The sequence below is a fragment of the Budorcas taxicolor genome, unplaced genomic scaffold (assembly GCF_023091745.1).
Source record: "Budorcas taxicolor isolate Tak-1 unplaced genomic scaffold, Takin1.1 scaffold364, whole genome shotgun sequence".
In the NCBI taxonomy this organism is placed as follows: domain Eukaryota; kingdom Metazoa; phylum Chordata; class Mammalia; order Artiodactyla; family Bovidae; genus Budorcas; species Budorcas taxicolor.
In genome coordinates, this window is record NW_026292194.1 from 41,682 (window position 1) to 55,655 (window position 13,974).

A 13,974-nucleotide genomic window follows, 5' to 3' on the forward strand; every position below is an offset into this window, starting at 1 on the left:
AGATTAAATACTCAGGAAGCACAGGAGACTCTGAAAGAGGGACCAGGTGCAGGGACTTACAGATAGACCAGGTTTGCTAAACTTACCCAGACAAGTGACATCCGTAAACACTTATTTTGAATTATAATCCTGGATGCTACCAAAAAGAATGTTGCTCAAGCTTCTTACAATGATAGATAAATAAAACTATTGTTGACACTTTAGTCAAAGTTGCCTTTAAAGAAATAATGGGAAAAAAAAAAGTAGGACATTTCTCTGAAAAAAGAATGATCCCTTGTCCCACCAATATCAACTTTAATAGCTCAAGGGTGATGTATGGGGACTTTATCCCCCACCTCCTCTCAGCTCATATCAGCACCCTTCCCCCAACCCCAACACTTACACACACAATGTATTTTGCTATTTGTGGTAAAGTGCACTTTTTTTAAAATGGGAAGGGAGAACCACTTAAGCGTTCAACCTCCCTGACTTTACTAAGATTTACACATTCATTTGAAAGAGGAACTTGTCCTTAATGGACTATATGAACAAGCATTTCCATGTCACAATGCCCTTGACATATTAGACTAACTGCTCTGACTACTGGAACTCCTTCAATACTATACAGGATTACTGATCTGTAAATTATTTGGCTACTGTAGATAATATCCGGTGGAACAGTGTTTATTCATAGCCTTTGTGTCTTGGATCATTTTTGTAAGTGAATTTTGAACCAAGAAAATCAATTAATTTTTGTTCGTAACAAATATAGCATTAGCAAATGATCTAGAAGAAAATTTAAGTATATATTTAATGTCAAATAAAATATGTTAACAAAATAAAAATATTTTAGTTAGAATACCAATTATTAATGTTTGCTTGCTTGCTTAGTCACTCATTCGGGTCCGACTCTTTGTGACCTGTTAGGCAGTAGCCCGCCAGACTCCTCTGTCCATGGGATTTTTCAGGCAAGAATACTAGAATGGGTTGCCATTTCCTTCTCCAGGGGATCTTCCTGACTCAAAGATTGACCCTATATCTGCTGTGTGTTCCTGCATTGCAGGCAAATTCTTTACCCTCTGAGCCATCAGGGAAAGTAGATATTTAAATAGAACCCAGCTTTGTGCAAGGTACTGAGCTTAGTAGGGCAGCCAAAAATGGAAAGAGAAAACTCAAAGTAGAAATTCACAGTTCTAGCTTTCCAGGGAATTTCCCATGGGAAGGAAGAACACGGGCATAAATAACAACAGAGAGTTTGAACAAGAGTAAGGAGAAGGCGATGGCACCCCACTCCAGTACTCTTGCCTGGAAAATCCCATGGACAGAGGAGCCTGGTGGGCTGCAGTCCACAGGGTCACGAAGAGTCGGACATGACTGAGCGACTTCACTTTCACTTTTCACTTTCATGCATTGGAGAAGGAAATGGCAACCCACTCCAGTGTTCTTGCCTGGAGAATCCCAGGGGCGGGGGAGCCTGATGGGCTGCCACCTATGGGGTCGCACAGAGTCGGACACAACTGATGCGACTTAGCAGCAGCAGCAGCAGCAAGAAGGAAGCAGGCACTGAGTGAGGTACCCTCGAAGCCTTTCAGTTCAGTTCAGTTCAGTCGCTCAGTCGTGTTTGACTCTTTGTGACCCCATGAATTGCAACACGCCAGGCCTCCCTGTCCATCACCAACTCAAAGCCTTTAGCTCCACACAAAAGCCTGATGCTATTGTAAGTTTATTGTAAAGCCCCATCCCAAAGCATGGTCAGCATTCCCATCCTACCAGATCTGAAGACAGGAAGCTGGTCCAGTGGGAGAGGTTCCTGCGAGGACATTCTTAACTGGGGTAAAACCAAGACAGACATCTCAGATCAATGAGCCACTCTTCAGTCCTAGTCCAGTGGCTTTATTGATTGTAGACTGTCCTTTCCATATGGGACACTGAGGCAGGAAGGCCAAGGTCATGTTAAACCCCAAGCCCGTGCCATGATCATTGTTAGTAGGATATGCATCCTGAACTTTATACCCAGTAGCTTCTCTAACCGACCTTCAGGTGAATTTTGTCTGATGTATGAGAGAAATGTGAGTGGGTTGTGTGTAAAAGTCCTTGGAATTATTGTTCAAGGCTAATGTTTCAAATGCTCTCAAGACAGGTACAAATTATACTTAGAAAGCTAATTAGAGAAGTCTTATCTTGAATGGAATTACAAGTCATGAGAAATATATTGTAATGCATGTTTTCTGTTCCCTATCAATTGAATATATTGTAGAATATAAATATAATTTTTAAATACACATTTTTTAAACAATGTAAGGTAACACACCTTAACATGCCTTTACACACTGAAAATGTTATTCAAACATAAGGGGTTTTATTATAATTAATGAAATATAGATACTATCAAGAACTGAGCATAGTGAAAATCCTTTTAAGCATTCAAAAAGGTAAAGTGAGGTATCATGACTAGATTTTCCTTTGTAAACATTGATTTACAGAAAATGTAACAGAAGTGATGATATCTATTTTAAGCAATTAAAAATGAATAAAAATTCTCAACATAGTTTGGTTATGAGAGTTTCTTCAGAAAGGTGGCTCCTGACTGGAGAAGCCTGTCAGATTTTTCTGGAGAGTCATGGGAGCGAGGAGGTGGGGAGAAAGTTAGCTTTGGCCTTTGTGGCAGGAAGACACCCCTAAGCGACCAATTCTAGCTTGAGAATCCCTTCTTTACCATCTGGGAGTAACAGAATAGAGAGATTTGGTCATTCTGAGTGCAGGTTATCCATCTTTGAGAACATTCTGTTGCAGATACCTTCCTGAAACATATCACATCCCTGGAGATTTTGTTGCTGTTTCTTTTTTCTGCTCGGCATGCGGCATCTTAGCTTCCCAACCAGAGATGGAACTTGTGGCCCCTATAGTAGAATCAAGAGAATCCTAAGCAGTGTACTGCCAGAGAAATCCCTATCACATCTCTAGAGTTTTAAAAGACATACTGCTCTTGACATTTTTTTTCCAAGCAGATACTTCTTTGGTCGAGCTGGATTGACACCTTGTATTTTGCTTACGTGCCATTTGTTTCTGTTATAAGCAGTGTCAGTAAGGTGACCACATTTCCTGAACAAAAAAAGTCTACAATATATTTTTTAAAAAGCTTATGGTCTAAAAGCAAAACTGAATTTCAAATGAGGGCTGCATCAGAAATAATTGATCATGTGCTCCCCTTCCCCATCCCCTTTCTTTTCAGAGCATTCCGTGTACATACATGCAGCCGTGTCAGCCCATCAACAGGGACTCCATAAGGGTTTTTTGCTGCTATTACTTGATATTAACAGAGTTGAAAAGTACTATCTGTGTCCCTCTCAAACTCCTGCTCACACTCTGCCCTCACTGGGAAACTCCTTTCAAAACTCATGTATCTATCCACGCCCTTGTACCCTTGACCCTACCTCCTGTGCATCCTCACGCCATCATCTATATTCACGTATCACTTCCCGCCTTTTTCTTCTGTCTTTGGCTCTTATCCCATGAGTTCCTTTTTCTCTGCCTAAAAACATTCTAAAGTGATTCCAAGCCTTCAACTGCATTAAACAGAACGAAAAATCAAATTTTTTCTTTTAGCCAGAGAATTCTACCTGTTTTGAACCATATTTACTCAACTTCCCTGCCTGCTTTCTTAAAATAATCAGCAATCCTCTTTTATCATAAGCGTATTTCTGAAGCCAAACGCCGCCTGTGTGCTGCTTCCACGGTGCTTGCTGAGCTACTCACCTGGGGTCAGCAGACCTCTTTAATGACTCTCTTTAGGCCTCATCATGCTGTCCTGCTCTGCCTTTGACTCAGCAGACCTGTGGTTCCACAATTTAGCACACCCAAGGCTTGCTTCTTAAAAATGGAAATTCCCTGGCCATATCCCCTGAGGTTCTGGCTCCAGAGGACAGTGGGGGTCTAGGGAGCTACAGTTTCATGAGGGAAACCAGGTGAACTCCAGTGAAGAGGGCATTTAGATCATATCCTGACCAACACTTTCTTTTAAATTTTTTTTCTTTTTTTTTTAATTTTAAGATAGCTTTTAGTGACTCTAATGTAATTTTGTAGCTAGTTTGTGTAACATAAAATTTGGAAACATGCAGACATATCCAATAACATGCACACTAATAAATATTTATCATCTTTTAAGATCACTTGACTGTGGCACGCTAGGTTTCTAAACACCTGATAACCATGTCCTGATCCTGCTTTTTATTTTTTAATTAGTAAGTTTACAATAGTATGTTAGTTTCAAGTGTAAAGTGATTCACTTACACGTATATATGACACTACTTAAAAATTATTTCTAATTGAATGTACTTGATACACAGCATTGTAATTCTAAGGTGTACAATGTATTATTTTGATACATCGATAATATATAATGTGGTGGCCATTGTAGCAATATTTATCACAGTACGAAATTATAGTATGCTCTTGTTATTTATATTCGTCTTACTATGCATTCAATCCATGTGGCTTATTACTGCTCATGACAAGTTTGTACCCTTAAATACCATCAGTCTTATTCCCTGGTCCACAAGTTCTTTCTTGAAACTTTTCACGCCTTTAGTTTTTTGCTACACTTACCTGCTTCACCTCCTTCCTTCCTAATTATTTTTTCTTCACCTATGAGTCCTCCTCTTTTAACCTTTTGAAGTTCATTCTTCTTAGTCCACCCCCTTTCAGAATGAAACACATCCTTCATTGGGTTTCAACTCTATGCCACAGTATGTAACTCAGTGCAATACATTCTGTCATCTTTTCTGGACCTAAGAATTGTTATTTCCAGACGTATCATATCCTAATCTTTGTGCCCCATTAATCCCTAGAGCTTGCTCCTCATCATGTATCCTCTGAGGCAGCAGCATCCATCTAATCATTCAGTTGGAAAAGACATCATTTCTAGCTCCTTCTGTCTCACATCATGACAATTTGTGAATTTAGCAATCCAGTCCTTGCCTGTCACCCCCACTGTTTAAAAGTAGGCTTTTGACGTAAACCACTTTAACTATTTTATTTACTTCCTAAACTGACTCTTCCAATAGCCTTGCCTCAAACTTCTGCACTCAAAATCAGAATTGATCTTATCATTCCTCCACAAATAGATCTTGGGAAAAGTTCTTATTAATCTTTAAAAGTACAGACAAATTCATTATCATGTCACTCTGGGAGCCTTTATAATCTAACCCCCCTCCATCCGTCAGTCATGTATCTTAGCACATCTCATCTCTTTTCCACTTCTCTTCCCCGTTCTTTCTCCCTTAATCTCCTGGGTACTGTGACGCTCTTCGCCTTCAGAATCGCAACTTTCCTTCTTTATGTTTCGGAAGCCAGAAGCGTTCTGCTTGGCTTGCATCTGCCTCTCAAGATGCAGTTCACAAATCATTTCTTCATTTTCTCTTTTTCATCAAAATCTAAGCTCCTCAAAGGCAAGGATGAGACTTCAGTTGTCAGTGTTTACCTAGCACTATACATGTTTGTAGGAAGAATAAAGAAATGAACACGTGGTAAATGAATGAATAGTTACTGAACATGGCAAGACAGAAGTGATCACTCCTGATTTATTAGCCAGAAACCTGGTTCTTTTCTTTAGTTTAGTTCTCACCATATTGTTATATTTCATTGTTTCCATGCCAGATTTCTGAGCAGATTGTACATTTCATTAAGAAAATAATCAAATCATTTATTTTGTCTTTCTGGCACCTTACTTCTAAAGTGTTCACATGTTATTGTTAGAGAAATGGCAGTCTTAAAGAAATGAGTTTTTATTCCTTCCTGGAAAGAATGGGAAAAATAGCATTTTGTTATTGTTGTTTTTTTAGGCATGCCATGTAGTGAATACTGGGCTTCTCGTGGCAAAGCCATAAAGAATCCTCCTGCCAGTGCAGGAGATAAAAAGAGAATCAGGTTAAATCCTTGGGTTGGGAATATCCCCTGGAGTAGGAAGTGGCAACCCACTCCAGTATTCTTGCCTGGAAAATTCCATGGACAAAGGAGCCTGCTGGGCTACAGTCCAAGGGATCACAAAGAGTCGGACACAATTGAGCACGCATGCCATCACCGCTGTAGTGAAGAGTGGACCGAATTAGGCTCTGCAGGTAGAAGACTGGATAACAGTAGATCTGGCATCTGCCTTCTGCCACTTGACAATCCCATAGGCCGTTAGTTACCTTTAACATGATCTGGCATCATGAAAACTCAAGCTGCATAAGTGCATGCAATAACTCACTGATAGGAGTGGGTCTTAAGTGTGGCTTCTTCTTTGAACTAAGTTTCTGCTACAGTGTTGCTGAAGCACGTCACAGTGGAGCTGAAGTGATCAGAACCATGGATATGTGGTCTGTTTAGTGACAAATCATTGGAAATGTTAACTTTTTCTCCCAGTTATTCTTGGTAGAAGTATACATTATATTATTTGTGAAAGTACATAGTATAGATTATATTATTGATGAAGTCACAATTTCTGTGACAACCATGAGGTTGTTATATCATTATAGCTGTGTTGAGGATAACCATGGCTGATATTCTTTTTAATGTTTCCCATGTACTGGCCCCTTCGTTATTCACCTGATTTGAATCTCATAAATACTGTTACTCCTTCTCTATTTTATAGACAAGGAAACAGAGACACAGAAGGGCTATGCCACCTCCCACAGTCACACGGACAGTAGGTGGCTGAACCAGGATGGACTCTGGGTTTAGACCCAGCGCTGGCTTCTGCTCATGAGCGAAGCATGAATGAGGCCTCTCCCTGAAGTTGACATCTCTCCTTTTCTGCCCACAGGGTAAAGAAGCTGAAGGAGACTCTGGTTGCAGTCCAGCAGCTGGATAAGAACATGAGCAGTCTGAGGACGTGGTTAGCCCACATCGAGTCAGAGCTGGCCAAACCCATCGTCTACGATTCCTGTGACTCAGAAGAAATACAGAAAAAGCTTAACGAGCAGCAGGTAAAATGTAAAACAATAGAAGGAAAGAATCAATAAGTTCTTGAAAATTGGTCCTCCTGGGCAGAATAGAGACATGAGTGTGAGATGAAGAATTGGGATGGGAAATCTGGAGGAAGCTGGGAAGGACTGGTGAGAAAGGGGAGGCACTGGCTAGACAGGTGTTTGGGGCAAATACGTTCCATCTCCTCCCAGAGTTGACTCTTTTTAAAAGACAATATTTATTTACTTGTGCTGGGTCTTAGTTACAGCATGTGGAACCTTTCGTTTTAACATGTGGGATCTAGTTCCCTGACCGGGGATCGAAGCCAGGCCCCCTGCACACAGAGTTTTAGCCTCTAGAAAACCAGGGAAGTCCTCACAAAATTGACTCTTAAGTAGATCTGCCATCATAGAGTTAATGTCACGCACGGGTCCTCCAAGAAACCATCCTAAGGTGGAAGCTTGGGTTGAGCTGCAGTGGTATAGCCGGAACAGTGCTAACAGCTTTGTTTATTTATTTGTGAGTCACTAACCCGCAGCCATAGTCTTCAGAGCCCTTTTCTATGTTCTGCACACAGTGTTTTTGACAGAGATCACAGTGCATACTTACTTATCGAGTTTCTAGAGTCTAAATAATTTAATTTTGCGAGGAGGATTGCATGACCTGCAGACCACAGACTATAATGTCATCTTCACGTGTGTAGCAAACCATACACAACCCAACAAAGCAAAAGAGGGTGACCCTGAAAAATACATGCAGAACGGATTTTCACTTCCCACTCTCTTTGCTGATTCTTATGCAGCATGGTAGACTCTAGCCGTCAGTAATCAACGCCATACCTCCCCCATAAGATGTATTGCTATTGCATGCTTTTAAATTATCTTTGAAAATTCTACTGACCTCGGTTATTTCCATTACATTAAGCCATTTTGTTCAAGTTCCTTCATTTTACAAAATGTATAAACAGACCTATTTCTTCAGTCTTATGAAATGTTTCATGTACTTTATTTATAAACTATTTAAACCAAAGAGAATGGATATTAAAATACAGTTTTTAGGAGTTGGGTTACTTTGATATTTAAATTATCATTTCTTTTGTAAGAAATAGTTAGCAGGATATTTTTCACTTTTTGTGAGATTAAAACCCTCTGAAGGACTCTGATGAGTAACTCTGGGGGTTGTGGTTTGCCTCAAGGTTTTCCCACATTTTCCTGGAGAACATGGTAATAATATGGACAAGTGATAAGAGGTAAAATGCTAATGGCCAGTTATGTGATTTAGCAAATGTGAGAAAACCAAAAAAGTATCTAGATAAAAATGATAAATTGCTGATATGCATTTACAGTTCTACCTGTTACTAAAACCCCAATAAAATGATAGTAAAGGAGATAAAAGGTCAAAACCCTAAACAGAAAAAAAAAAAAACCGGAAGATAATAGAGCTGACAGCCATCCAAGAGAATTTGGAAGATGGATAGCAGATAAACAGCGATGGTGCTAGCAGAATGGAGGAGGAAGACAGCTGCTTCCTGCTGCAGACGGAGTTCCCAGAAGTCTCACTCAGGAAGTGGAACTATCAAGTCTGCAGGGCTTTAAAAGGAAAGATTGCTCAAAGGTCAGAAAAAGGAGTGGTTCAGTGAGCAGATCCTGCCTAAGCCCAGCTAGTCAGGCAAACCAGAGGGACCTTTAATTTGATAATACAGGATGCCATCCGTGCTTGAACCACTCTATTAAAAATAGAGGGAATAAGTGGAAGACTCTGTACCAAATGGTCTGACTCCCACCACACTGCATCCGGTTAATCCTGCAGCCAGGATTCGTGCAGGAGTTTCAAAATCCAATTCAGTTATGCTGTAAAAACCCTCTCCCTCTCCAAAATAAAGTGGAAAGGAAGAAATGATCAAAGGATAATGCAGGAAAAAAATTCCCAAAATGAAAACTAAGCACTTCTAGAGCACAAACCCTACAAGCGCCCTGGAAAATTAACACAAAGCAAAGCTATTACGAAAGTTCAGAAGATGGTGGATAAAGAGATTTTAAGGTTTCCAAGATGAAAAAGTTTGATTTCTCCAAAACCATTCTGGCAGCTAGTATACAATGGCAAAATGCCTTCTAAAAGTTAGAAGATTGTTTATGATTTAGAATACTATAGCTGCTACTTAATATATAAAATAGTTAACCTTCTCTGCACACATTCACAAGAATCTAATGAAGGATATTCTATGTATAGTGAAATGAGAGGAAAAATAATATTCAGGAGAGAAAGAAGGAAATCCCCGGGATGATGGTAAAGGAAAGTCCCAGATGACAGTGGTTCTATCATCTAGCAAAAACCTGTCCAGACAGGAGTAGGGAGTCTGGGTACCCTAAAAGGGACGTCTCCAAGGAAGAAAACAGCTGAACTAGGGGGCCCGATGGACTTAACCATACTGGAAGGAGTTTTTTGTTTTGTTTTGTTTTAATTATTTTGTTTTGGGATATAGCTGATTAACAATGTGATAGTTTCAGGTGAACAGCAAAGAGACTCAGCAATACTTATACACGTATTCATTCTCCCCCAAACTCCTCTCCCATCCAAGCTGCCACATAATATTGAGCAGAGTTTCCTATCCTATCAGTAGGTCCTTGTTGGTTACCCATTTTAAATACAGGAGTATGTACATGTCCATCCCAAACTCCCTACCTCCCATCTTCCCATCCTTCCCCCTGGCAACCAGGAATTCTTGGAAGGAGCTTTATTAGCACCATAAGAGAAAGAATACAATGCAAATTAGCAATACAGATTCTAAAGAGAAAAAGAGAGCAAGGGAGAGAGAGAGAGAAATGAAGAACTATTGATTTTAGAAAACAAAAAGTTGTGTAAGAAAAGAAATATAACCATAGCATATTTTGTAGCTCAAGTGTGAAAAATATTAAAGAACTGTAATCTTGTAAAGAAATGATTATTGCTTTAGTTATAAGAGGTGCTAAACCAATAATTGGAGCCTGGTGAGTCATGTAGAAGTTTATTCCTTCCCTACTCTAGACTCAATATCTAACGTTTAAAAATCAAGAACTACTAATATAAACATGTTACTTAGAAAAACAGAAATAAAACCCAGAAAACTGAGCTAAAAGATAAACAACTGTACACTAACAGTTAAAAGTAAAGACTTTCTGGATTCAAATATTGGCCTTACCACTTTTTTGTGTGACATAGAACAAAGCAATGAACTATTTTAATCCTCAACTTCCTTGCATATAGGATGCTAAGAATCGGAGTACATGACTCACAGTGTTATTACCGAAGTTAGCAAGAAAAGCACTTAGCACAATGTCCAGCACAAAGTGGGTGCTTAGCAGGTTTTACTTTAATCATATCATATTTACCAGTTTCCTTTATGGAAAACATTTGACCATAAATTTTGTAAAATAAATATATATATATATATATATATATATATATATATATATATATATATATAGCATATTGGATCCATGCTTTAAAAAAACAGAAAAAGTAATCTGTCTCCAAAGGGGAAAAATTCTGACAAATATTTAAATGAACAGATTTTCTTCCATTTCCCTATGTGGACTTCCTATATGTCTGTCTTGCCAATGTACTTAATTCTTACAAATTTAATTGGGCAGAAATAGATAGAGGCTTGAGGTGGCTTCAGAGGATGTTTTGTCAAATTTCTGTGTGTTATAAATGAAAAACAATGAATCTGGAGACAGTTACCAATGGACGTTAAAGCTGAGACTAAAATTGTGATCTGTGTTTGCTTTCTTATATAATTATAAAGTCCCTCAAGCTTTATTTTTTTAATGTTGATTTGAACAAAAACTTTTGAGCAGAAGCACGTGGAGACTTTCTCCAATAGTTACTGTGGGAACCTGGCCAAGCACCTGGAAGTAAACTTCACCAAACTATGGAGGGCGCCCATGACTGGGTCCATCAGAGGTGTCAGTGCAGGGCCTCCAGCCATGTGTCATAGTCTGGGTTTCACATGCCGGTGCTGGTTTCCACTCTTGAATCTCTGCTCTGAGATAGACTCAAAAGCATACAGAGGAGTGATGTTACCAAGATGGTGGCCTAAGCCATTCCTGACTCCAGTCCCCATCACAAGAAGACCAACAAGCATCCATCCAGAGACAGGGCAGCACTGTGAGAACCCCAGGACCCAGAGGGAGGCTGCAGCACCCCCTGGACCACGGAGACTGGGAAGGCCCCCATCAGAAGATGACAGGAGTGGCTGCACTCTGCCCCCATCACCCTCCCCAGGCTGGCACAGCCCTGTACCAGGGGGACCCCGCAGGCCTGTGGTTTGTCCAGTGGGAAAAGAGAAGCCCAGGGGGACATCCAGCTCCCCCGGGATTGTGTGATGCTTCCCAAGAGGCCCAGTGGGGTCTCACTTCACAGGGAGGAAAACTGTAGGGCTCATCTGCAGGGGATCTGATAAGATGGAGAAGGCATGGGGGCTTACAGCACCCACACTCAGGTCTTGGTGGAACTGCATTCCTGCTTGCAGCTGCACCCAAAGAAAGATCCTAGCCAGCGCCTCTGCTCATCAGCAGAGCCCAGCCAGTGGCCCTGTCTAGCTTGCAGACTCACTTGGCAGCTTTACCCGAATTGGGTCCCCAGACAACTGGCCTTGATCTTTCTCAGCCTGGGCAGGGAGGCAGATGCCCAGCCCTGCCCAACAGCTGAGCACTGTCTCCACCCGACCCCACCAGGAAGCCTGGCCAGAGAACCCAGGCAGCCAGGGGGCCCATCCAAGAGCCCTGCTTTGGCAGGAAGTCAAGCCCGTAGCGCTACCAACTGCTGGGCATAGCCTCTGGCCTTGCAAAGCCAGGGAGCCTGAACAGTGACCCTGGACAGCCTCAGCCCAACCTACAATCCCTACTCAGTGGTGGAGTCCAGCTGAGGGCCTTATCTGATTGCTCAACACAGCCTGAAACCTAGGCTATGGCCCCACCCAACAAAGGCTTTCTTGTCAAGAAAGCCTAGACAACAACCCAGCTTGACCATGAAACACAGTCTCTAGACCCACTCACTGTGGGATTCAGCTGGAGGGCTCTCTTAACCAGAGAGTCTGGCCAGTAATCTTGCCCAGCAGGGGAGCACAGCCAGAGGCCTATCTGATGGCAAAGCCTTATGGCCCTGCCCAGTTCCAAGGCTGCAGCTTTGCATGATCACAGAGCACAGCCTGAGGCCTCACCTGAACACAGAGTCCAGCCAGCATCACCCTCCGGTCTGGGAGCACAAGCTGAGACCCCATCAAGAGCAATCGCAGAGACCAGCCTATAGCCCTGCCCAATCATGAGTCCAACCAGTAGCACTGCCCTGCCAGTAAACATAGCTTGTGACCTCATACAATCAGAGATGACTGTAGGACCCAACCAGTAGCATACCCTGCCCCACCCCAACCTCAGAGCATGGAACATTTTCCAGGATAGATTATATGTTAGACCATAAAACAAGTCTCAATAAATTCAAGAAAGTGTAAATTGCATCAGTGTCTTTCCAACCATAATATGAGCTTAGACATCCATGGCTGGTTCAGGGTGATGTATGGCAAAAACCACCACAATATTGTAAAGTAATTAGCCTCCAATTAAAATAAATTAATTAATTAAAAAATTAATAACAGGAAGAAAGCTAGAAAACTGGCAAATACATGGAAACTAAACAACACACTCTTAAACAACTGGTGGATCAAAGAAAAAATCAAAAGAGAAATTTAAAATATCTGGAGATAAACAAAAAAGGAAACACAACATACCAAAACTTATGGGATATAGCAAAAGCAGTTCTAGGAGAAAAGTTTGTAGAGATAAACACCTATATTAAGAAATAAAGATCTCAAATAAACAACCTAACTCAACTCAAGGAAGTAGAAAAAATACAAGTAAGCCCAAAGTTGACAGTAAAGAGGAAATAATAAAGAGTAGATCAGAAATAATGAAATAAAGAATAAGAAAACAATACAAAAGATTAACAAAACTGAGTTGCTTCTCTGGTACTATAAACAAAATCGACAACAAATTTTAGCTAGAGTATCTGCTGGATCATGGAAAAAGCAAGAGAGTTCCAGAAAAACATCTGTTTCTGCTTTATTGACTATACGGATCACAATAAACTGTGGAAAATTCTGAAAGAGATGGGAATACCAGACCACATGACCTACCTCTTGAGAAACCTATATGCAGGTCAGGAATCAACAGTTAGAACTGGACATGGAACAACAGACTGGTTCCAAAAGGGAAAAAGAGTACATCAAGGCTGTATGTTGTCACCCTGCTTATTTAACTTCTCTGCAGAGTACATCATGAGAAACACTGGGCTGGAAGAAGCACAAGCTGGAATCAAGATTGCCAGGAGAAATATCCATCACCTCAGATATGCAGATGACAGCACCTTTATGGCAGAAAGTGAAGAGGAACTAAAAAGCCTCTTGATGAAAGTGAAAGAGGAGAGTGAAAAAGTTGGCTTAAAGCTCAACATTCAGAAAACGAAGATCATGGCTTCCGGTCCCATCACTTCATGGGAAATAGATGGGGAAACAGTGGAAACAGTGTCAGACTTAATTTTTGGGGGCTCCAAAATCACTGCAGATGGTGATTACAGCCATGAAATTAAAAGACACTCACTCCTTGGAAGGAAAGTTATGACCAACCTAGATAGCATATTAAAAAGCAGAGACATTACTTTGCCAACAAAGGTCCATCTAGTCAAGGCTGTGGTTTTTCCAGTAGTCATGGATGGATGTGAGAGTTGGACTGTGAAGAAATCTGAGCACCAAAGAATTGATGCTTTTGAACTGTGGTGCTGGAGAAGACTCTTGCGAGACCCTTGGACTGCAAGGAGATCCAACCAGTCCATCCTAAAGGATATCAGTCCTGGGTGTTCATTGGAAGGACTGATGCTGAGGCTGAAATTCCAATACTTTGGCCACCTCATGCGAAGAGTTGACTTATTGGAAAAGACCCTGATGCTGGGAGGGATTGAGGGCAGGAGGAGAAGGGGATGACAGAGGATGAGATGGCTGGATGGCACACTGACTTGATG

General features: G+C 41.0%; 1 protein-coding gene across 3 annotated transcripts in view; it reads left to right on the forward strand.

Moving 5' to 3' along the window:
* Positions 1-13,974, forward strand: part of LOC128071343 (nesprin-1-like) — a 94,691-nt gene that overhangs the window by 38,002 nt on the left and 42,715 nt on the right. For all 3 annotated transcript variants that reach the window (XM_052664219.1, XM_052664220.1, XM_052664221.1), the window contains one exon: positions 6,782-6,944. In XM_052664219.1, the coding sequence (XP_052520179.1) occupies positions 6,782-6,944 (163 nt within the window). The remainder of the gene's footprint in view (positions 1-6,781; positions 6,945-13,974) is intronic.